The 24,570-nt window shown below is 41.7% G+C and overlaps 1 protein-coding gene across 4 annotated transcripts in view; it reads left to right on the top strand.

Moving 5' to 3' along the window:
- xpot (exportin, tRNA (nuclear export receptor for tRNAs)) overlaps nucleotides 1-24,168 on the top strand; it is a 53,025-nt gene extending 28,857 nt beyond the window's left edge. For all 4 annotated transcript variants that reach the window (XM_072551891.1, XM_072551888.1, XM_072551889.1 and 1 more), the window contains exons 16-25: nucleotides 1,811-1,880; nucleotides 2,406-2,644; nucleotides 4,509-4,794; nucleotides 7,606-7,795; nucleotides 11,209-11,325; nucleotides 11,417-11,532; nucleotides 14,758-14,805; nucleotides 14,938-15,009; nucleotides 17,967-18,023; nucleotides 23,636-24,168. In XM_072551891.1, coding sequence (XP_072407992.1) covers nucleotides 1,811-1,880; nucleotides 2,406-2,644; nucleotides 4,509-4,794; nucleotides 7,606-7,795; nucleotides 11,209-11,325; nucleotides 11,417-11,532; nucleotides 14,758-14,805; nucleotides 14,938-15,009; nucleotides 17,967-18,023; nucleotides 23,636-23,662 — 1,222 coding nt within the window. In that variant the 3' untranslated portion in view covers nucleotides 23,663-24,168. The remainder of the gene's footprint in view (nucleotides 1-1,810; nucleotides 1,881-2,405; nucleotides 2,645-4,508; nucleotides 4,795-7,605; nucleotides 7,796-11,208; nucleotides 11,326-11,416; nucleotides 11,533-14,757; nucleotides 14,806-14,937; nucleotides 15,010-17,966; nucleotides 18,024-23,635) is intronic.
- The last annotated feature ends 402 nt before the right edge of the window (nucleotides 24,169-24,570 follow it).

The following is a 24,570-nucleotide window of genomic DNA, read 5'->3' as shown; positions in this document are numbered from 1 at the left end:
TTCATGTCTACATGGACTTTAGTAAAGCCTTAGACAAAGTCCTTCAAGGCAGACTGGTACAAAAACTGAAGTTATATAGTATTGGGGTGAGCTGGGAATCTGGATACGGGACTGACTTAGTACTTGGGGGCAGGGTAGCTGTGGAAGGATGCTTTTCAGAATGAAGAGTTGTGACTAGTGTTTCACAGCAATCAGTGTTGAGACCTCTTGCTGTTTGTGGTCTACATAAATGCTTTGGAGGAAAACGTGACTGGTCTAATTAGAAAGTTTGTGGACTATACAAAGGTTGGAGTTGTGGAGAATGAGAATTGTCAGGGGATACAGCAGGATATTGGTCAGTTGGAGGCATGGGCAGAAAAATGGCAGACGGAGCTTAATCCGGACAAATGTGAGGTGGTGCATTTTGGAAGATTAAATATCGATGGAAATTTATATAGTGAATGGCAGAATCTTTAGGAGTATTGGTGTGCAGGTTCACAGATCACTGAAGGTGGCAGCACAGATAGATAAGGTTTTAAAAAAAAAAGGCGTATAGCATGCTTGCCTTCATTGGAAGGGGCATAGAGTATAAGGATAGGCGAGTTATGCTTTATACAACTTCAGTTCAGCTACACTTGCAATATTGCATACAGTTCTGCTCAGCACATTGAGAAAGATGAGGATGCTTTGGGGAGGGTGTGTAGAAGGTTTACTGGGATGTTGCCTTTTTTGGGGGATTTTAGCTATGAAGAAAGGCTAGATAGACTGGGTTTGGTTTCATTGGAACATGGGAGATTAAAGGGTGACCTGATAGAAGTTTAGAAGATTGAATCATTTGGGTAGAGTGGAAAGTATGAGGCTTTTTCCCCAGGGTGGAGGGGTCAGTTACTAGGGGACATAGATTTAAGGGCCAGGGGGGAAAGGTGGAGTTTCAGAGATGTGCGAGGCAAATTTTTCCACACAGGGTAGTGAATGCCTGGAGTGTGCTTCCGGAGATGGTGGTCCAAAGCAGACACGATATTCAAGACCACATTCAGGAAGCACCTGGCCGAATACATGAATAGGAAGGAATAGAGGGATTCGGTTTCAGTAAGTGAAGACCGTTTTAGTATGGAAGGGCAAGATGTGTTGGACTGCTGACGGTCCTGTTCCTGTTCCTGTGCTGTATTCTTTATTCTAACTCTGGGCTATATGTGCCCCAGGTTTGTGTCCCATCTCCAGGTTTAATAACCACAGATGTCATCATACAGCCAAACAGGTTGGTTATCAACCTTGCATCCTGCCAATGTTGCTGTGACAGGAGGCAAGAACAATAGAATTTTCTGGTCAGCTCAAACAGTGTGCTCGCTACAGTACAACAAAAGAAAATCGCACAACACCAGGTTACAGTCCAGCAGGTTTATTTGCAAGCACTAGCTTTCGGAGTGCTGCTCCTCGTTCAGGTGGTTGTGGAGATCTTGGTCTTATTCTCCATAACCACCTGATGAAGGAGCAGCACTCCGAAAGCTAATGCTTCCAAATAAACCTGTTTGACTACAATCTGGTGTTGTAATTTTTAACTTTGTACATCCCAGTCCAACACCGGCATCTCCAAAACAAAAAAAGCCTCCCCAGTTAAAAGGTTCCACATGCAGGTCCTTGCCATGAACAAGTGCTATTTTCATTCTTAGGAGCTATCACTCCAGTTTAGTTACAGTGTATCCTTGCCTCCTCTCCCTGGTGTGTATGGCTCAGAGCAAGGGGAGCAACTAAAATTGCTGCTCAAAGCAACAGAATTGTCACTAATTTGAATTGCTTGTAAATATGAAACTAACTGTCTTTATCTTTACAGTAAACATATGAATCTGTACATCGAGGATATTTTGAACAGAATACAGGATTTACTGGTCCTCTCTCCTTCAGTAAGTTTTGAATTATCTTCTGTTTGGAAATCTGAAAGAGATTAAATTATTTCCTCAGGCTAGATAATGCAAATCATTTGATTTCTGTTAGAAAAGGGGAAGGTGCTTTTCAAAAAAAAATTTAGTCCCAAGTCCAGGACTAAGGAAACACCATTGTGAACACTGCCTTTTGCACTGGTTTAAGAGAATAATTTCAAACAGTTCAAACCATTTTGCCTATCAACTGATTTAATAACTCCTTTCTCTGGCAGGTGTCAAAAAATTATTTGGTTATCCTTCCAAGGTATGCCTTGGGATATTTCACTTTTAAAGGCAATTTCTAAGAGCAAATTACTGTAGCTTGTCTTGAAGGTTTTTGCAAACTGTGCATTACACAGTGGAATACCTGATCTGATGTTCCCCTCTGTTCTGGCCAGTAAAATGCCAAAATTGATTTTGAATGCTTTCTTTTTCAGTGTGCATTATATTCTGACTGACTTTGATAGTTCCTGAGTATTGTAACGGTTTGCTTTCATCCTACTTCAGGAGAACGGTTTCCAGGCTCTCTTAACCAGCGACGATCAGCTGTTTATTTACGAAACAGCCGGAGTACTAATTGTGAATAGTGAATACCCGGCAGAGAGGAAACAGGCTTTGATGAGGGACTTGCTCACACCGCTAATGGAGAAGTTCAAAGTGTTCTTGGAGAAACTCTTAACAGAGCAGGATGGGGAGAGGCAAGCTGCATTGGCAGACTGCTTAAACCATGCAGTGGGCTTTGCAAGGTTAGCCCTCTTGTAATTAAAATTCTAAGTGCATGACGCAAAGCCATGGGGTTACGGACCTCATTTTCTGAGCCCATGTTTAGCTGCTTCATGTAACTATATGTTGATGTAGTTATGATATATGACCTTTCAGGAATACTTCAGTTGGATAAATATCACCTTTCCTTTAACAAAGCTGAACTGGAGCTACATATGTTACAGATGTTTAGATCAGAGTGGTGCTGGAAAAGCACAGCAGGTCAGGCAGCATCCGCGGAACAGGCAAATCGACGTTTCGGAATAGGCTATTCCTGATGAAGGGCTTTTGCCCGAAACGTCAATGTTTCCTGCTCCTCGAATGCTGCCTGACCTGCTGTGCTTTTCCAGCACCACTCTGATCTAAACTATGGTTTCCAGCATCTGCAGTCCTCACTTTTGCCTATTTGTTAGTGTTGCAGAAGTATTTTCAAAACTGCACTGGTTCTAAGGCCCATCTTCATCTCTGGGACGACTAAGAATGGGTGGCGGATATCTGCTTTTACAGCATTGCCTGTGTCTTGAGTTATTTCTAAAAGCATATTACCCTTTTACCTGCTGAATTCTTTCTTCTACTCGCTCCCAGTTGTTCTGAATCATTCTGCTGCTATCCCTAGTGCTCTGCTGCTTATGCTCTCCAGTTTGCCTGTAGTCTTCATTTATCCATGCTGACTTGTACGGCTGACACGCACTTGTACGGCTGCCTTGTGTTGAAAAATAGTAATGTTCATTTGAAATTTTGCTGGAACACCTGAGTTGCGCTGGAGAAAGTGCCTCTTATCCAGAAATTTTAAAAATTTCCTTATCCTGGAGGAAAAACTACAGCAGCCAAGTGATGTGATTTCATAATCCTTTCTGGTTTGTTTTCAGTTTGGATGTCATGCTTTTTCTTCTCTGCGTACTAACCCCCATTTATCTTTATGCGGTGACTTGATCTATGAGATGTTTACCACATAATGATCTACATATGAATTTAAAATAAAGGGGCATACAATTTGTATGTACTTCAAGAAATTATATTAAAATGACCACTAGTGCCAAGGGAATTACATTGGGGAAGGCCAGTGAACTCATTCAGCTACACTGCAAGCCCTAAAATTGTGACTTTTAGTCCTTTCCTAAAAGATTCAAGACTTCTGTTTGAATTCTACCTTATTTTACACCTGCAGTCCTCACAGTCAAACTGTCAGCTGCAAATGATGCATGTTTTAATTATTTGAGCTACAATATTTCAGACGAACTTTACGATCCAGGAAACTTGTATTTTAGCTTAATAGTTCTCGTAGTCCCTAAACTCTGAATGGCAGGCCCATTTTCAGCCTGTTCATGTGCCACTCCCACTGAACTCATTTTTGTTTTCAACCTTTCTTCTTTCACCTCTTGTCCAGTCTCTTCTCACTTACATTTAAGATTTCTTTTGATGCTCCACAACATTAGTTTCCTGGACCCACCCACTTCCTTTTCACCATGAGTGTGCATTCCTTCCAATTTCATATTCTGTGGATGATCTGAAGCCTCTCTGCTTCCTTGAAACGAAGCCTGAATATTCCCATTCCGCTGACACCCTCCCACAACTCACTGTCCAGTACATCCAATTGTATTATCAGTGCTGCGTCCTATTTTCATCCTAATTTGGAAATCTCATTTTGCTTCCATTTTCCATCCCCCTCTCTTTTACTGCTCTATCTATGACTCTTCCCTCCCTTGACTTCTGTTTCAATTTCTGGGGATAGGCTGTCTGTTACGTATCCATTGACTCCCACATTTGACTACATTTCCTCTCCCCTGATTTTGTAATGAAGACTTGATCTAAGCACTGTTGTGTTTATTCCATTTCTCTTATTTACAGCCGGACCAGTAAGGCCTTCAGCAACAAGCAGACAGTGAAACAGTGTGGCTGCTCTGAAGTGTACAGAGACTGTCTGCAAGCATTCCTGCCAGCTCTAAGTTGTGCTTTGCAGAAGGAAGTTCTGCGAAGTGGTGTTCGGACCTTTCTTCACAGAATGATCATTTGCTTAGAGGAAGAAGTTCTTCCATTCATTCCTACAGCATCAGAACACATGCTTAAGGACTGTGAGGCAAAGGACCTTCAGGAATTTATCCCTCTTATTAATCAAATCACAGCAAAATTTAAGGTATGATGCTTCGTTTGTGTTTTGAAAGTAGTTTGAGACTTGTTAAGCCAAATGCCAGCTTTGCTAAGTGGTAATACTCACTTCTGAATTTTAAAATTGTGTGTAAGTCCCATTCATGACTGAATGCTAAAGGCCAGTATGCACTGCACTCATGATGGAGTGTTGTATTGTTGGAAGTGCAGCTTTCAGGTGAGATGTCAAAACCATTTCTGATTTATGGATACAGACAGTCTTGCGGTATTATTGAAACATGGTATTGTCCTGATCATCCCTCAAATCAGTGTCAAAACTAAATAACTGCTCACCTTATTTTGTTGTAGTTTGAGGGACTCTTCTGTGTTCAAAGTAATTAATAACGTGCACATTTTATCAAATTAACTCACTGTGGAATCCAGAAGGCAAGCACCCACAAGTTTGTTCTTTCAAATCACAACATGGGTCAGCACATTTCAGCTTTTATTTCATCACGCCGTTCCCTCTATCGTAAAGTCAGAGCGATGTACGATCATCAAACAATGTTCAGCATTGTTCATGAGACTTTATACTGAAACTGTTGATGTCCATATGCAGTAAGACCATGACAAATCCAGACATTTACTGTTCAGTGGCGAGTAATGTTGGCATCACAAGTGCCAGACAATGCCATCTCCAATGAGAGCATCTGTTGCCCCTTATCATTCAATGGCTTTACCATCGCTGATTCCCCACTATCAACATCCTGGCATTTACCTTTAATCATACATTGAACTGAACTAGCTGAGTCAGAAACTAGGTATTCTTTGGAGAATAGCTCACGACTTGTGGCCTCTCACAAAGCTTAACATCCATCTACAAGGCACAAGTGGTGGAATACTCTCTCACATGCCTGGCTGTGTGCAGCTACAAGACTCCAGTTTGACACCATCCAAGACAAAGAGGTCCATATGATTGGCATCCCATCCACCATCTGCGTTTACTCCTTTCACCAGAGTGGCAGCAGTGTGTACAATCCATAAGATGCACTGCAGCAACTCGCCAAGGTTCTTTTGACGGCACCTTCCAAAGCCAGAACCTCTTCTACTTGAAAAGATATGGGCAACAAATGCATAGGACACCAATGCCTCCCAGTCATACATATTTCTGACTTGGAGCTGTATTGTTGTCCTTTCATTATTGCTGGATCAAAATCCTGGAATTGTTAAGATGCTCCTACATCCCAAGAATTGCAGTGGTTCAAGAGACAGCTCACTACTGCCCTTCTCCAGGACTATTAAGAATGGACAATAAAATAGTTCAAAGAACAGGCCCTTTAGCCCACCAAGACCAAGACAAGACATGATGCCTTTCTAAAAACCTTTCTGTCCAAGAGGTCTGTATCCCCACATCCCCTGCTTATTAATTTTAATCGGCACCTGATAAACCTGCAAAAATTATATACCTGAAATACTGGATGTTTACTGTATTATCATGAGCCCCGTAATGTCAGAGCCGTCAATTGAGAAGGCTGTTTGCTGGTAGGTATAAACAGTGATGTGCATGCCCCCGCATTACATTTCTGTTACTTAGTGTGCGTTTCCACATTGATTATGTGGACCCCTTGATTAAATGGAATATCTGATCAGCCAGTACACCCCTGGTCCCAGTTAATAAAACGTTGGCTGTATCTGTCAAGTTGCCTTTCAGATGTTGCTTCTGTTTCCATCTCCAACCCTACCCCTCGCCCCTGGCAGCACATTCCAGATAGTTACCACCATCTATGTCAAAACCTTTCACATCTAGTGCAGCAAGGTAGCTCAGTGGTTACCACTAACCAGGGACTTGGGTTCGGTCCCACCCTCTGGCAACTGTCTGTGTGGAGTTTGCCCATTTTTTCCGTGTCTGCACGGGTTTCCTCCAGGTGCCCCAGTTTCCACCCACAGTCCAAACATGTGCACGTTTGGTAGATGGCTGTGCTAAATTGCCATGTGTTCAGGGGTGTGCAGGCTAAGTGGATTAGCCATGGGAGATGCAGGGTTATAGGGTAGGGGGATGGGTCTGGGTGAGGTGCTCTTCACAGGGTCAGTGTGACTCGATGAACTGAATAGTCTGTTTCCATACTATTAGGATTTTATGATACCTATGATCTCATTTAAACTTGCCCCTTTTACCTTAAACCTATATCCCCTAGAAATTGACTTCAACTATCCATGCCTGTCATAATTTTATAAACCTGTATCAGGTTACCCTTCATTCTTTGTTCAAGTGAGAACAAACCAAATCTGTCCAATTTTTCATCATAGCTAATATCCTTCCTGATGAAGAGTTTATGCCTGAAACGTCAATTCTCCTGCTGCTCGGATGCTGCTTCACCTGTGCTTTTCCAACAACACATTCTCTATTCTAATACCCTCCAAACCAAGCAACATCTGTACCCCCTCCAAAGCCAAAACATCCCTCTGGTAGTGTGGCAACCACAGCAGTACACAAAGTAATCAAAGGCGATATTATGTTGTGCTGAACAATTGGTGTAATACTGAGAACACAGCTCAGACTTGGGAGCCCACAGTTTTGGAACTTGATTGTGTATGGGAAACTATGTGTAATAATTCTTGTTCTAGCTTTGATCTTGTTTTCTTGTGAACAATAGTTGAGGTTTGGCTTTAACTTGTACATTTTGAAACTGGCCCAACAATGTTTTCTTTACTACAAGAGAAAACTTGTAGTTGTCCTATGTTGAATTGTTACAATATCCTATTTTAAATTAATACCTATCACCACAATATTGTGATTTCGCTCTCCATTTGATAAAATGTCACTGTTTTGTGTTGTTGCAAAATGCCTTCCTTTCCACAGACACAGATTTCACCATTTTTGCAACAAGTATTTATGCCTTTGGTTCAAGCTATATTTGAAATATTATCACGGCCCGCAGAAGAAAATGACCAAACCGCGGCACTTGAGAACCAGATGCTCCGCAGAAGTTACTTCGCATTTCTACAAACCGTTACAGGAAGTGGAATGAGTGAGGTCATTGCCAACCAAGGTAAATGAATTTGTAAATTTTCAAAAAAAGTTTTTGTTTTCTGCCCCCGCCAAAACCACCTCCAACCCTTACGACTAACACTGCTTTTTGAAATAAAGTCGTATATATGCAGATACATTTGTATTGAAGCAAAGGAGGCTATTCGGACAGCTCAGCAAGTGAGTTATCCAAATTAGTGCCATTCCTATTGTTTTCTCAAAGCCCTGACAGTGTTTCTGTTCAGGTGTTTATTCAACGTTCTTCTGAAAGTGTAATGGACCGGACCAGACCAGAACCTGCTCCCCTGATATAGTAACTGTTATTTTCCAGGTGTCATTTGGTCCATCGTTGGGCTTTAATCAAATCACATTTTATTATTACAACATGGTTAAAATACAAAAAAAAAAGTTGGTGTAATTTTAACTCTTGACAAACTTAATGTATTATTTAACCACTGATCATCAACTGTTTCAATATAGGCAGCGTCCCATAAACACACCCTTTGGCAAAAATGCAATTCTGCGAAACAGTTTAGTCTCACCTGCTGTCTATCTGTGTAGTCCAGGGCAAAGAAACAATTCGCCTTTTTGACTTTTATGAGGAAGTCTCTTATCTAAGACTTCAGTACAGCAGTTGGGAACTCTAGCTTTCAGTTGAGCAGCCAGCGAAAAACCTTCAACGAACTCAAATTGCAAGGAAATCTCAAATCGTTTGTGTGTGTGTGAGCCCTGACACCACCTGCTCGTGATTCTTTTGTTTCATTTTAAAAGATCACCCAGGGAGAACTGTAAAGCTGTTCACCTGCCTGTCCGAAGCAGGCATTCCAGTACCACTGTGGCAACCCATCCCCGCCCCCAGCAGAGAAAATCAACACCAAACATATGTCTCTCAAAGGCACAGTTTCGTCATAAAAGTTACCATTGAATTTGCATCAATCGCTTTCAAGCAAGCTGTTTCTGATCATTGTAATACTGTTCTAAAATGAAACATGTTCTCGCCCTCTGGCTGTCTTGCCAGTTATCCTCCATCTGTGACCTCTCATAAGGCAGAGGAACAGAACGAGGCCTCTCAACCTTTTGAGTCTCCTCTGCCACTCCACAAAATCACGGCTAATCTGGCAATCTTCAACTCCACTTTCACTCTGCTACTTTTTCTCAGACTTCATTTACTTTCTTATCAGGTAGTTGTCCCATTCTGTTTTGAGAGCCGCACGTCAGAATCTGCCTCCTCCACACGCCATGCATTCCATGTTCTAAGCAATTGCTGTAAAAATAAGATATTCCTTACATCACCTTTTTTGATTCTTTAATCATTCCCTTTTCAATTACTGTCCTTTGATTCTCTCCTACATTCTACTATTTGGAATGGTTTCTTTTTGTTTTGTCTGACCCCACCATAAATATGAACACCTCTGTCCAGTTCTACACTCCACTTTCTCTATGGAGAACTGTCCACACTTCAAAATATCCATATAATTGGTTGCACGGATGAGTGACCTCATTCTCAAAATCTTTTCTACACCCCCCTTCTAATGCCATCACATCCTTCTTAGAACGTAACTCCCACAATTGGGCATACATACTGCTGTTTCATAAAGGTTCATCTTTTAAGGGGAGGTGTTAACCTAGTGATATTATTGCTAGACCATTAATGTAGAGACCCAGGTAATGTTCTGGGCACGTGGGTTCAAATCCCACCACAGCAGATTATGGATCTTGAATTCAATAAAAATCTGGAATTGAGAGTTTAATGGTGACCATGAATCCGTTGTTGATTGTTGACGAAGCCATCCGTAAGATCACAGCTGATCTGATTGTAACTTCAAATCTGCAGTGCCACCTATCCTAATGACCTTGCAGCCCCTTGCTTATCTTCAAGAATCTACCACTGTCTTAAAGATATTCAAGGACTTTGCTTCCATCATCCTTTCAGAAAGAGACTTCCAAAGACACTCAATCTATTGAGAGAAGCATTTTCCTAACCTCTGTTTTAAATGGGTGACCTCTGGTTTTTAAACAGTGATACTCTGTACTAGCTTTTCCCATAATAGGGACTGCCGGCTTCAAATTCATTTGTCAAGATTCTTGTATGTATCAATCAAGTTGTCCCACTTATCTTAAACTCCAGCTGGTTCGAAGCCTAGCCTGTGCAATTTTTCTTCAAGTCAGCTGCCCCTACTCTGTCCCCGCTCGTGTCCAGCAAACCACCTCTGGACTGCTTCCAGCAGTTATCCACTCTCACGGAAATAAAGTGACCAGTATTGTGCACAGTACTCCAGATGCAGTCTGATTGATGCCTTGTATAACCAAGTCATAATGTCGCTATTTGTATATTTTAATTCCCGTTATGATAAATTATAGCATTATAGCTTTTTTAGTTACTTGCTGTGCCTGTTTACTAATGCTTTGCAACTCGTACATAAAGATTCCCAATCTCTTTGCATCTCAGAGCTTTGCAATCTGACTAATATGATTGTGTATTTTGATGTGAAGAATTTTTTCAAAAATGTCGCATTTTACCTTGTTATGCTCCATATGCCATATCCTCATATGCTCTTTGCAACTTGCTTTCCTGTCTGTCTTTGTGATATCAGAAAATTTGTGAAGCATTCCTTTCGTCTCTCGTTTAAACAAATTTACCAATTATAAACAGTTGAAGCCCCAGTATTGTTGTTACTTGTAGCTAAGCTGAAATGTTGCGCCCCCAAACACACCAATGAGTTTTTACTTTTCAAAATAGTCTTGGGCATCTTCTCAAATGCATTCTGGAAATCCAAGCGTGACTACTTTGTTTCCCTTTATCCACAGCATGTAAATAACTAACCAGAATAGGTTTCTGTGTCTTTTTGAACAAAAGGCGATTAGGCTGGAATGTAGCACATGTGACTGTCCCCAAATGTATCTTGGGAAAATGAAAGCCAATGCAGTTTCAGTGCTTTCCTACTCTATGCCTGTATTTATATAGCTATTATACAAAAGCAAAATACTGTGGATGGTATAATTCTAAAATTTAAAAAAGTTTGGAAATGCTTAATGGGTAAGGTAGTTTTTGTGAAAGAATACAGTTACTGTCTTAGAGATTATCTTTTAGCAGAACGAATGAAAGGTAATCTCAAGTTGCCTGAACTAATGAGTATTTTCCAGTGTTAATTTTTGTTGCTTTTGCTTCAGCATTGCAACATTGCCTCATTGAACTGTTGTCTCTACCTGCCTGCCACCTCCAATGATTTTGTGTACGGTGTCACTTGGTATCATGCTATGGTGTTGTATTCTGTTCCCTACATACTGATTAGTTGGAGGGCTTTTCTTGTTTCGGGAATCAGTCAAGATCTGATTTTAACAATGCCTTGCCATTGACATTGATCCATGTGACAAATATTAATGCCGGTCCTCATAACTTTTTTAACAATAGTGCAATAACCCTCTCCCTCCCAGGTGTACAGAATGTCGAACGTGTCCTGTTTACAGTCATTCAGGGAGCAGTGGAATTTCCAGATCCAATTGCTCAAAAAACTTGCTTTATCATACTTTCAAAACTAGTCGAACTTTGGGGTAAGAACTACAAATTTCCTCAGTTGATGAGAACAACCTTTATTTTTCTTTCAACCAAATACCTGGTTTAACTGAATGTTGTTGATTCCAGGGGGTAAAGATGGCCTTCTAGGATTCGAAGACTTCATCTACAAACATATTGTCCCAGCTTGCTTTTTGGCACCACTTAAACCAACCTTTGATTTAGCTGATGCTCAAACAGTCTTGGTATGTATTGTGTATATTATATGCATATAATTATTGTGTATATGAATTATATCATAGAAATTAGTTTACGGGTTTTTCTTAATCTCTGCCATTCATTCTTTTATGGGATTTGAGTGTCTCTGGCTAGAGCAGTATTGTCCATCCCTACTTGCCATTGAGAAGCTGCTGCCTTGAACTGCTGCAGTCCATGTGGGAGAAAGTGAGGACTGCAGATGCTGGAGATCCAAGTCAAGAAGTATGGTTTTGGAAAAGCTCAGCTGATCAGACAGCATCCGAAGAGCAGGAGTTGGCATTTCAGACATAAGATCATCAGGAATGTGGGGGGGGGGGGGGGGTGGATAGTCAAGGGGGCCTGAGAGATAAATGGGAGGGGTGCAGTCCATGTGTGAGAGTACACTCTGTTAGGGAGGGTATTGCAAGACTTTGAACCAATATTAGAGAGAATGCATTAATTTGAAATGTCAGTAGATACTGATGCTCAGTCATTATCCTGCTGTAAAGTGAAATTAAAGCTCGTTGTACATTGTACTATGCGATTCAGGCACAGTCCCTCTTCATTTGCCCTTCCAGCCATAAGTTTGCCTTGGTATTAATTTGAAGCGTAAGGAACAAGTTGCTCAGGGTTTCAGACTCTTCGGTTTCAGTTAAGGATTATTGTAACCAACTTATTTCCATTCACTCCTTCCATGTTGATCTTGGGCAGTCATTTATATCAGGCAAATGTCCAGTTTATTTCATGGAATGTGGGTATCTGCCCATCCTAATTGCCTTTGGACTGAAAGAGTGTTTTGTGATGCCTTTTCAGAGGGCAGTTAAGAGTCAGCCAAATTTTGGTCTGGAATCACAAATAGGCAAGCCCAGATAAGGATGGAAGCTTTTGAGATTAGATTAGATTAGATTCCTGACAGCATGGAAACAGGCCCTGGGGCCCAACAAGCCCACACTGACCCACCTGAGAGCAACCCAGACCCATTTCCCTCTGGTGAATGCACCTGATACTATGGACAATTTAGCATGGCCAATTCACCTGACTGTGGGAGGAAACCGGAGCACCCAGAGGAAATGTATGCAGATACGGGGAGAACGTGCAAACTCCACACAGATAGTCGCCCGAAGCGGGAATTGAACCTGGGGCCCTGGTGCTGTGAGACAGCAGTGCTAACCACTGAGCCACCAAGCTGCCCTTTCTTCCCTAAAAGGTATTAGTGAATCAGATGTGTTTTTACAATAATCAATGATACTATCATGGTCACTTGTTATCAACTCCACATTTTTTTTATATTGCATTTTAAATCCTCCTGGTAACTAATTCATGACCATCTCTACTTATCAAAGAGTAGACTGATGTGCTACCACATAGAACATTACAGCGCAGTACAGGCCCTTCAGCCCTCGATGTTGTACCGACCTGTCATACCAATCTGAAGCCCATCTAAACTACACTATTCCATGTTCGCCCGTATGCTTGTCCAATGACGACTTAAATGTACTTAAGGTTGGCGAATCTACTACCATTGCAGGCAAACCATTCCATACCCTTACTACTCTGTGTAAAGAAACTACCTCTGACATCTGCCCTATATCTATCACCCCTCAATTTAAAGCTATGCCCCCTCATGCTCGTCGTCACCATACTTGGAAAAAGGCTTTCCCTGTCCACCCTATTTAACCCTCTGATTATCTTATTTGTCTCTATTCAGTCCCCTCTCAAACTACTTCTCTCCAACGAAAACAGCCTAAAGTTCCTCAGCCTTTCCTCGTAAGCCCTGCCCTCAATACCAGGCAACATCCTAATAAATCTCCTCTGCATCCTTTCCAAAGCTTCCACATCCTTCATATAATACGGTGGCCAGAACTGTACACACTACTCCATGTGTGGCCGCACCAGAGTTTTGTACAGCTGTAGCATAACCTCATGGTTCCAGAACTCTATCCCTCTATTAATAAAAAGCTAAAACACGGTATGCCCTCTTAACAACCCTGTCAACCTGGGTGGCAACTTTCAAGGATCTGTGTACCTGGACACCAAGATCTCTCTGCTCATCGACACTCCCAAGAATCTTACCATTAGCCCAGTACTTTGCATTCTGGTTACTCCAACCAAAGTGAATCATCTCACACTTGTCCACATTAAACTCCATTTGCCACCTCTCAGCCCAGCTCTGCAGCTTATCTATGTCTCTCTGTAACCTACAACATCCTTCGTCACTATCCACAACTCCACTGACCATAGTGTCATCTGCACATTTACTAACCCACCCTTCTACGCCCTTATCCTGGTCATTTATAAAAATGATGAACAGCAATGGACCCAACACCGACCCTTGTGGTACACCACTAGTAAGTGGACTCCAGGATGAACATTTCCCATCAACCACCACCCTCTGTCATCTTTCAGCAAGCCAATTACTGATCCAAACTGCTGTATCTCCCACAATCCATCCTGCAGCCTGATGAAGGGCTTTTGCCTGAAAGGTCGATTTTCCTGCTCCTCGGATGCTGCCTGAACTGCTGTGCTTTTCCAGCACCACTCTAATCTAGAATTATTTTCATTCATGGAATGTGCTTTTGTTGCTGACAATTTGTTACCTGTCTGTACTTGGTGTGGAGACGGTGATGAGCAACCTTTTGATTTGCTGTAATCCTTGGGGTTTAGGAACGCTCACTTGTTCTTATGAAGGGAGTTTCGGGGCTTTTCCTAATGACCAGTGCGTGCATGGTGATATTTCCAGTTCATAATGCATATGGTTTGGGGAATTTCCACATAGTGAGGTTCCATGTATCTGTTGCCCTTGTCCTTTTGGAAGGTTTGGAAGATGTAGTTAAAATAACTTGTAGTTGTAGTCCATCTTGTGGATGGTACACACTTCAGCCATCATATACTGATGGTGGCGGTAATTGTTTAAGGTGGAGGGCAGCTTGATTTAAGATTGCTGCTAATTCAAACACTTCAATAATCTCAAAGCCTGAATTTACTGATTTTTAAAAGGGTCTTCAAAGAAGTTTCATTCAGTTAATCCCACCTCACTGAATTGTGATGATTTTAGTCATGGGGTTCTGCAGAGAATTTGAGACTGTTGCTAGGTAAAGCTCATTGTATTTTTTATTAAATGTTAGTCATCTCAGTTTTGCCTTCCTCTGTGTTTACTGGCCAAAACATGGGCACACTAATAAACAAAAGGATTATGTATAGCATATTTTGTCTAATCTTTTGTCTCTTAACAGGCTTTATCTGAATGTGCAGTAACATTGAAAACGATTCATCTCAAAAGGGTAATGGTCTTTCATTCTAGTATTTGTGGTTTGTGCTGAATTATGAATAAATTGCTGGAATAAATTTGTTTTGAATTATGCTTTGATACTAACACTGGTGTTTTCTGTGCTATTGTTACTCATGCATTTTAGGGACCTGAATTCATCCAGTATCTTCAGCAAGAATACCTGCAGTCTTTGCAGGTAGCCCCAGAAATAATACAAGTGAGTGAGACTTTTGCTTTGAATCATTGGAATTTGTATCCTATTCAAAACCTATTCTCTTGGGTAACAATAGATCTTGCACATAAGCTTTTGGAATTAAATTTTAAGAGGCTTTTACTTCAAGAACAACTAATCATCTAGTCTAGGGATCAATTCCCTGCTATGAATAGTTGTGCTGCAATGATGTGACTTGCTCCCCCTTGTGGAAGGTGCACTATATATCAGGAAGATTTAATCTCTGAGATAGCTTATAGAGAAATGAGATTGTGTATAAAATTCACAAACTGTCCTACCCGTGCAAAGTTGAAGCATTTTATTTTAGGGCTCCTCATGCCAATTAATTTCCCCCCCCCCGCCCCAATCTGCTCTTTCTAACCTTAGAGATCCATCTCTTCAGAAAGTACTTGAAAAACTCAGTAGGTCTGGCAGCATCTGTGGAGAGAGAAAGAACAGAGTTAAGGTTCAGAGTCCGATCTGATTCCTCTTCAGAACTCCATAAGCTCCATCTCAGAAAGCTGATGGGGGGATCAGGTTAGGTTAAGATTGTACACAAGCATCTAACAAAAGAAATTTTAGCAACTACTCTGTGGTAGCACATCTGTCTACTCTTTGATAAGTAGAGACGGTCATGAATTAGTTACCAGGAGGATTTAAAATGCAATATAAAAAATTGTGGAATTGATAATTTGTATAGACAAATTGAGCCCGTTACCCAAAATGAACCATAATTTAGTTTTACAGCTCTCTGTGGATATGTACATAGCCTTGTATAGAATTACAGCAGAAAACAGGGTATTAAGCCCAGCTAGTCCACTCCAGTGTTTATATTCTTGACCCACCTCCCACACCTCTTCATCTCCCCCTATCAATCTATCCTTTTATTCCTTCCCCCCCCCGTTGTATTTACCTCACTTTCCTCTTAAATACAGTCATGCTGTTGGCTTAAATCTGTCGCGGTGCATTCCATATTCTAACCAGCCTCTGGACGGAGGATTCTCCTGAATCCCTTATTGAATTTATTAGTCAATTTATTTATGACCTTTTAGTTTTTGTCTCCCTTTACGTGGAATTGTCATCTCGACATGTACCATGTCACAAACTTTTGTAATCTGCAAGGTCACTAGTCAATGTTCTTTCGTTTTGAGAGAAGAAAAGCCCCATTGTACTACAGAACATATGAAGTAAGAGCAGAACTTGGCCATTTGATGCATTGAGCTAGCTCCACCAATCAGTAAGATCAAGGTTAATCTGAATTTTACCTCTGCTCCATGTTCCCAGCTCCCTCCCCCCTCAAGTTATATCATCAGAATGGTATTCAGTCCTGGTTTCACACTTCAGGATGTATTTTGTTTTTATTTTACATGTTCAAGTCTCCACATGCTTTCAGTAATGAGTCCAGAAAGCTTTGTTACCAACTCTGACCTGAGAATTGTCGTCATCGCAGATCACCTATGAAAATACATAACGAATTGAAATGCACAATGAATTAGATAGTTATCTCTTGAGGATTATCTCATTGGGCACATAATGGGAGAAAAGACCATCTGGGCAATAGATTTGTCTCTTCCCCTTTTTAAAACATACATGAGCAAGGATTAAAAGCCAATTTACCCCTGCTGTTTCTTAAGAAGTTGTGCTAGTGAGCTGAGGTGTTCGTATGTGCCAATGGGCTACAGTACTTGTGTCTTAGCATGGGATCCACAGCTAGAGGTCGCTCGTGAGTCACCCCTACATTGCAGGTAAAGGATTGTCTGTCTGAGTGTGGTTGGGAAACCACTGTTGAAAGGAAACTAAACAAAAGCATTTGACTTAACCTGTAAAGCCAAGAACCTTAGTTGATTGGAAAAGGTTAGCTGATCTGGCAGCATCTGTGAAGAGAAATTAGAGTTAATGGTTTGAGTCCAGTAACCCTTCCTAAGAAGTGGTAGCTCGGAAAATCTTTTTTATGCAAAGCTTGGGTGGGGAATGTGGGTAAGAAGTAAATCATAGGTGGGGACAGAGCCTAAAGAGAGAAGAACAGTTGGACAGACAAAGGCATTGAAGATTCTCTGGCCAGGTGGGTGAATAGTTGTTAATGGTGACCGTTAGTGGCTAACAATAGGTAGTGTGTATTGGCAGACTATGTGGTAAGGCCTGGTGTGTGGGTTTGGGGGCTAGGACATGGGAGAGTTCAGGTCCTGAAATTATTAATTTTGACGTTGAGTCTGGAGAGCAGCAGGGTCCCCAAGCAGAAAATGAGGTGGTGGTCTTCCAGCTCGAGTTAAGTTTTGCTGAAGCACCAGCAAGCCTGAGACAGAGATTGGCCAGGAAACAGGGAGGAGTGTCAAAGTGGCAGGCAACTGGAAGCTCGAACTTTGTTTGCAGGCGTAGGTATTTTGGGAAGCAGTCACCCAGTCTACACTCTGCTTCCCCAGTGTGGAGGAGACCACATTGTGAGCAGCGAATGAAGTAGGCTAGGTTGCAGGAAGTGCTGCTTCACCCAAAAGATATGTTTTGCCCATGAATACCGAGGACTATCAAGTAGACTATTCAGCCCATCGAGTCTGCTGTGCCATTCAGTGAGGCTATGGCTGATCCGATGATCCTGAACTTTTCCTGCCCTTTCCCCATAAGCCTAATTCCTTTACTAATTAAAAATCTGTCCATCTCAGCCTTGAATATATATAATGGTCCAGCCTCAACAGCCCACTGTGTAAAGAATTCCACAAATTGACAAAGAAATTCCTCATCTGTCTTCCATGGATGACCCCTTATTCTGAGATTATGCCCTTTCGTCCGAGACGCCTCCTTTTCTGCATCTAACCTGGAAAGCCAGGTTGGGAGGGGGCACATTAATACGATTGAGATGTGGAAAATTGAGGGGCGTAGACAGGAAGAAACTTTCTCTTGGAATTTGCTCATGTTGAATGGAGAAGGATATGCAACAAATGTTTATTCTTGTGTACTTATTTTTGCAGGAGTTTTGTCAGGCACTTCAGCAAGCTGATGGAAAAATCTTTAAAAATTATCTAAAGGTAGGTTAGCGTGGACAGAGGGTTCATGTTAAAAATACAAATTGTTAAATCTCTTGCATTCTTCCGTCCCTTTGAATTTTTACAAGTACAGGATTCCTTCCATCCACTTGTAAGGGTGGAATTACTCTGTACCTGAGGTTTTTCACTGGTGATGTCATCTACGTATCCTAGACCTGTTACCCTGTACATACAGCTCCATTGACTATGTATCTATAAACCTTAGTATTATTGTACGTTTGCTTTTGGTGGTAATATGGCTAAGTCCACACATGCTGGCCAACTTTGGCAAGGAAGTCGACCTGAAGTGGGAACCCGGGCTGAGCTCCTACTAAGTTAAGGCTGGTTGGGAGGACTTCGTTCCCTCTTAACTTGACTAAAGAAAAGCAAACTTGGAAATTTGAACCTACTTATTTTGCAAATTGAGCTGGATGATGTACTGCAACATCCAACAAACAAAATAAGCTGAACATGCAGCTCACTACCTTTTATCTCTCTCCTTCCATGTTGTCACTTTTGTGAATAATTTGTAATGACTTCTCTTGTTCCTGCACCTTTACCTCTTAGTGTCCCCAAACATCCATCCATTTCCCCTTCCTATTTCTCATCTACAACATGCTGTCCTTTAGCAACGTTGATTTGAACACGCAGGGTTAGTTTTCATGTTTGCACTGACAACACCGAGCTCTATCTCTGCCTCTGACTCCTCTCTAATATCACTAAATTATCAGAGAACTGTCGGATATCCAGTACTGGATGAGGTGAAATTTCCTCTAATGAAATATTAGAAAGGCTGAAGCAGTTGGTTTTAGTCACTACTCCAAACTTGGTTCCCTAACTACCAACTTCTGGCAACAGACTGAATTTAAACAAGTCTATTTGCAATCTGGTGTTACATTCAACTGGTGATCAACCTCTTCATACCGTTTCTAATGCCATCTAATTCTGCCTCCATAACTTATCCCAGCTGAACTGCTAAATCCTCATTCATGCCTTTTTTAACCTCTTCACTCGACTGTTCCAATGCACTCCAAGGTAGTCTGTTACAGTCTGTAAACTTGAGGTGAAAAAGATCTTGCTGCAAGTTGCATTCCCATGTCGTTCCATGTACTCACCGAGCCACACGGTCAAAAACCCCTTTATTTCAAAGGGAATGGAGTACAGAATATGGAGGTGTTTGTTATAACTTTACAAAGCTGTAGGCAGATCACAGCTGGAATGGTTTTGGGTCCCTTTTCTAAGGAAAGATTGACATTGCGAGCAGGCTAATATCATCAGGTGTGGAGGAACTGTCTTATGAGGGGAGTTTGAGTAGATTGGGGCCTATACATGTTGGAATTTAGACCTTATTGAAATGTGATTTCTCTGGCTGGGGGCAGGAAGGCTGAACAAGTTAGAAGCAAAGAGATTGTGAGGGAGTCTGGGATCAGAGGGCAGAATCTTACGAAGGTGAGGATTTTTTTTTACCCCTCGAGGGTTCGGAATCTGTGGAAAACTTTAATGATGAGATCTATTGAGGCTAGGTCATGAAGTATAATCAAGGATGAGAGATTATTAATCATTTAGGGGAACGGCAGGAAAGTGGAGTTGAGGAATATCGAATCAATTACATTTTTATTGGCAGAGCAGAGTCAATGGGCTGAATGACCTATTTCTACAGATCGTCAACTCTCCTTGGACTCGTCTGTCCCTACCTGCTCCAAACCAGTGATTCTCCAAGATATCAGATGTCCTCTGATTTTTGGCATCTTGTGCATCTCCTTTTTGAACTGGTCCTCATTGGTGACAGTACCTTCAGTGACCTCGGTCATGAGCCATGGAATGCAGCTTGTACCTCTTTCTCCAACCACCACCCCACCCCCAATTCCAGTTTCCTCGTCTTTTTAAAGATCTACTTTTGTTTAACCGGCCAGATGTTATTTTACACAGCATGGAAACAGACCCTTCGGTCAAACCTGTCCATGTCAACCAGATATCCCAACCCAATATGGCACCCGGCCCATATTCCTCCAAACCCTTCCTATTCATATACCCAGTCAAATGCCTCTTAAATGTTGCAATTGTACCAGCCTCCACCAGTTCCTCTGGCAGCTTATTCCATTCACATACCACCCTCTGTGTGTAAAGGTTGCCCCCTAGGTCTCTTTTATATCTTCCCCTCTTATCCGAAACCTATGCCCTCTAGTTCTGGACTCGCCCTCTCCAGGGAAAAGATTTTGCCTATTTACCCTATTCATGTCCCTCATAATTTTGTGAACCTCTATAAGGTCACCCCTCATCCCCTGACACTCTAGGGAAAACAGCCCCAGCCTGTTCAGCCTCTCCCTATAGCTCAAATCCTCCAACGCTGGCAACATCCTTGTAAATCTTATCTGAACCTTTTCAAGTTTCACAACATCTTTCCTTTAGGAAGGAGACCAGAATTGCACACAATATTCCAACAGTGGCCTAACCAATGTCCTGTACAGCCGCAACATGACCTCCCAACTCCTGTACTCCATACTCTGACCAATAAAGGAAAGCATACCAAACACCGCCTTCACTATCCTATCTACCTGCAACTCCACTTTCAGGGAGCTATGAAACTGCACTCCAAGATCTCTTTGTTCAGTAACACTCCCTAGGACCTTAACATTAAGTGTATAAGTCCTGCTAAGATTTGCTTTCCCAAAATGCAGCACCTTGTATTTATCTGAATTAAACTCCATCTGCTACTTCTCAGTCCATTGGCCCATCTGGTCCAGATCCTGTTGTAATCTGAGGTAACCCTCTTCACTATCCATTACACCTCCAATTTTGGTGTCATCTGCAAACTTACTAACTGTACCTCTTATGCTTGCATCCAAATCATTTATGTAAATGACAAAAAGTAGAGGACCCAGCACCGATCCTTGTGGCACTCCACTGGTCACAGTCCTCCTGTCTGAAAAACAACCCTCCACCACCACCCTCTGTCTTCTACCTTTGAGCCAGTTCTGTATCCAAATCGCTCGTTCTCCCTGTATTCCATGAGATCCATTCCCGCCTCAGGTGACTCTGTATGGAGTTTGCACGTTCTCCCCATGTCTGAATGGGTTTCCTCCGGGTGCTCTGGTTTCCTCCCACAATCCAAAAATATGCACGTTAGGCGAATTGGCCATGCTAAATTGCCCATAGTGTTAGGTGAAGGGGTAAATGTAGGGGAATGGGTTTGGGTGGGTTACACTTCAGCAGATCGGTATGGACATGTCACGCCGAAGGGCCTGTTTCCACACTAAAGTAATGTAATCCATTCTAACCTTGCTAATTAGTCTCCCATGGGGATCCTTGTTGAACGCCTTACTGAAGTCCATATAGATCGCATCTTCTGCTTTGCCCTCATCAATCCTCTTTGTTATTTTCTCAAAAAACTCAATCAAGTTTGTGAGACATGATTTCCCACACACAAAGCCATGTTGACTATCCCTAATCAGTCCTTGCCTTTCCAAATACATGTACATCCTGTCCCTCAGGATTCCCTCCAACAACTTGCCCACCACCGAGGTCAGGCTCACTGGCCTATAGTTCCCTGGCTTGTCCTTAACGCTCTCCTTAAACAGTGGCACCACGTTTGCAAACCTCCAGTCTTCCGGCACCTCACCTGTGACTATCGATGATACAAATATCTCAGCAAGAGGCCCAGCAATCACTTCTCTAGCTTCCCACAGAGTTCTCGGGTACACCTGATCAGGTCCTGGGGATTTATCCACCTTTACCCGTTTCAAGACATCCAGCACTTCCTCCTCTGTAATATGGATGTTTTGCAAGATGTGACCATCTATTTCCCGACAGTCTATATCTTCCATATTCTTTTCCACAGTAAATACTGATGCAAAATACTCATTTAGTATCTCCCCCACTTTCTGTGGCTCCACACAAAGGCCACCTTGCTGACATTTGAGGGGCCCTATTCTCTCCCTAGTTACCCTTTTGTCCTTAATATATTTGTAAAAACCCTTTGGATTCTCCTTAACTGTATTTGCCAAAGCTATCTCATGTCCCCGTTTTGCCCTCCTGATTTCCCTCTTAAGTATACTCCTACTTCCTTTATACTCTTCTAAGGATTCACTCGATCTATCCTGTCTATACCTGACATATGCTTCCTTCTTTTTCTTAACCAAACCCTCAATTTATTTCGTCATCCAGCATTTCCTATACTTGCCAGCCTTCCCTTTCACCCTGACAGGAATATACTTAGATCTGGTCTATGCTTTTCCATCACTATTTTAAAACGAATAGAATTATGGTCACTGGCCCCCAAAGTGCTCCCTCACTGACACCTCAGTCACCTGCCCTGCCTTATTTCCCAAGAGTAGGTCAAGTTTTGCACCTTCTCTAGTAGGGACATCCACATACTGAATCAGAAAATTGTCTTGTACACACTTAACAAATTCTTCTCTATCGAAACCTTTAACACTATGGCAGTCCCAGTCGACGTTTGGAAAGTTAAAATCCCCTACCATAACTACCCTATTATTCTTCCAGATAGCTGAGATCTCCTTACAAGTTTGTTTCTCAATTTCCCTCTGACTATTGGGGGGCCTATAATACAATCCCAATAAGGTGATCATCCCTTTCTTATTTCTCAGTTCCACCCAAATAACTTCCCCGGATGTATTTCCGGGAATATTGTCCCTCAGCACAGCTGTAATGATATCCCTGATCAAAAATGCCACTTCCTCTCCTCTCTTGCCTCTCTTTCTATCCTTCCTGTAGCTTTTGTATCCTGGAACATTAAGCTGCCAGTCCTGCCCATCCCTGAGCCATGTTTCTGTAATTGCTATGATATCCCAGTCCCATGTTCCAAACCATGCCCTGAGTTCATCTGCCTTCCCATATTGATTTATAATAATTCTGTGAAGTGTCATGGGTGTCTTATTACTTGAAGGGTGCTATATAACTATAAGCTGTCATTGAGGCGGCACCCACTTGAAATGTGCTGGACAAAGTGTCATTCCAAGTTGGTGTTTGTTTTGTGACAAGCTAAAGAGAGCAGATTGACACTCGAGTTGGAACCAGGGTGATATATAATGTTGTCAAATAAAATGTTTACATGGAAATTGCCCAAACTTTTCTATCTGCAGATTTTTAAATAAACAAAATAAATGCAATTTTCCTGCTCTTCTGCAGTGTAGAATTTGATTTTGATTTATTGTAATGTACCACGTATAGTGAAATTTTTTGTATGCAGTAGATCATAACATACAAGAACGTACCTATCATAGGGTGTTCAGACAGAGCGAGTCATACAATGTTACGGCTGCCCAAAAGCAAGATCAGCATTAATTTGAAATTAAAGGGGTAAATTCAGTCGAATAACAGCAAGAAGCAGCTGTTCTTGAGCCTATTGGTATATGTGTTTAAATTTCTGTATCTTCTGCCCAATGGGAGAGGTTGGAAGAGAGTATAATTGGGGTGGGAAGGGTCTTTGGCTACTTTTCCACGACAGCGAGAAGTATAGATGGAGTCCATGGATGGGAGGTCGGCTTGCATGATGATCTGGGCGATACAGCGATGTAAACTTATGTGCATTGCCATTCAAAAGATATCTCTCAAATTACCTTAATGACTAACTGCTTCTTCCGTCCATCTTGCAGGTATTCTTTCAGCGAGCAAAACCTTGAGAATGAATCTCAAGATCCGTTTGTCTTGGCATTTCAAGAATCTACATTTAGTTTCATTTATGCAGATTGCCTTTGGTAAGGTTGAAAAACCTTGCAGTTCCAAAAGAGGCTTTCTGTATTTTTGTGTAGGTCACCTATTTTAGCTCATTTTTATTTAAATTACATTGAAGTAATTTGTTAACCAATTACTTATTTTGTCTTATTAGACTGTTTGTTTATTGAGGAGGTGTCAGCACACTCATTCCTGTATAATACATTTTGAATTATGTGCTGTGGTATGAATACAGCATTTAAATGCCATATTTTAACCTTTTGGAAAAAAGTATTCAAATGAGCAGAGTACACTGTAAAATATGGAATTTTTCTTGTTAATAGTGGTTGGCCGTCACATTATATTGTAAATTTTTATGGCTTGATAAGAGAACATTGTCCCAGATGTCTAATAAGCTAAACATGAATTTCAGTCCCAGGCATAAATGAACTAAAATAAATTTCAGTCAGATGTCTTTGCAAGTATTTTCTTTCTTAAAAACCAATTTGTTTATTTTTGTTCTTTTCTTCCACTCACGGCAACAATCAATTATTTATTCCCAGCTTTCATCTCATGTGAACAGACTTCTGCTGTAAAATGCCCTGCCATATCTTTCCTGTATTCTGGATTAGTGGTGCTGGAAGAGCACAGCAGTTCAGGCAGCATCTAAGTAGCTTTGAAATCTACGTTTCAGGCAAAAGCCCTTCATCAGGAATAAAGGCAGTGAGCCTGAAGCGTGGAGAGATAAGCTAGAGGAGGGTGGGGGTGGGGAGAAAGTAGCATAGAGTACAATGGGCGAGTGGGGGTGGGGATGAAGGTGATAGGTCAAGGAGGAGAGGGTGGAGTGGATAGGTGGAAAAGAAGATAGGCAGGTCGG

The sequence above is a fragment of the Chiloscyllium punctatum genome, chromosome 32 (genome assembly GCF_047496795.1).
Source record: "Chiloscyllium punctatum isolate Juve2018m chromosome 32, sChiPun1.3, whole genome shotgun sequence".
Taxonomy (NCBI): Eukaryota; Metazoa; Chordata; class Chondrichthyes; order Orectolobiformes; family Hemiscylliidae; genus Chiloscyllium; species Chiloscyllium punctatum.
Note: the sequence above shows the minus strand (reverse complement) of the source record. Positions and strands in the feature narration are given on the sequence as shown.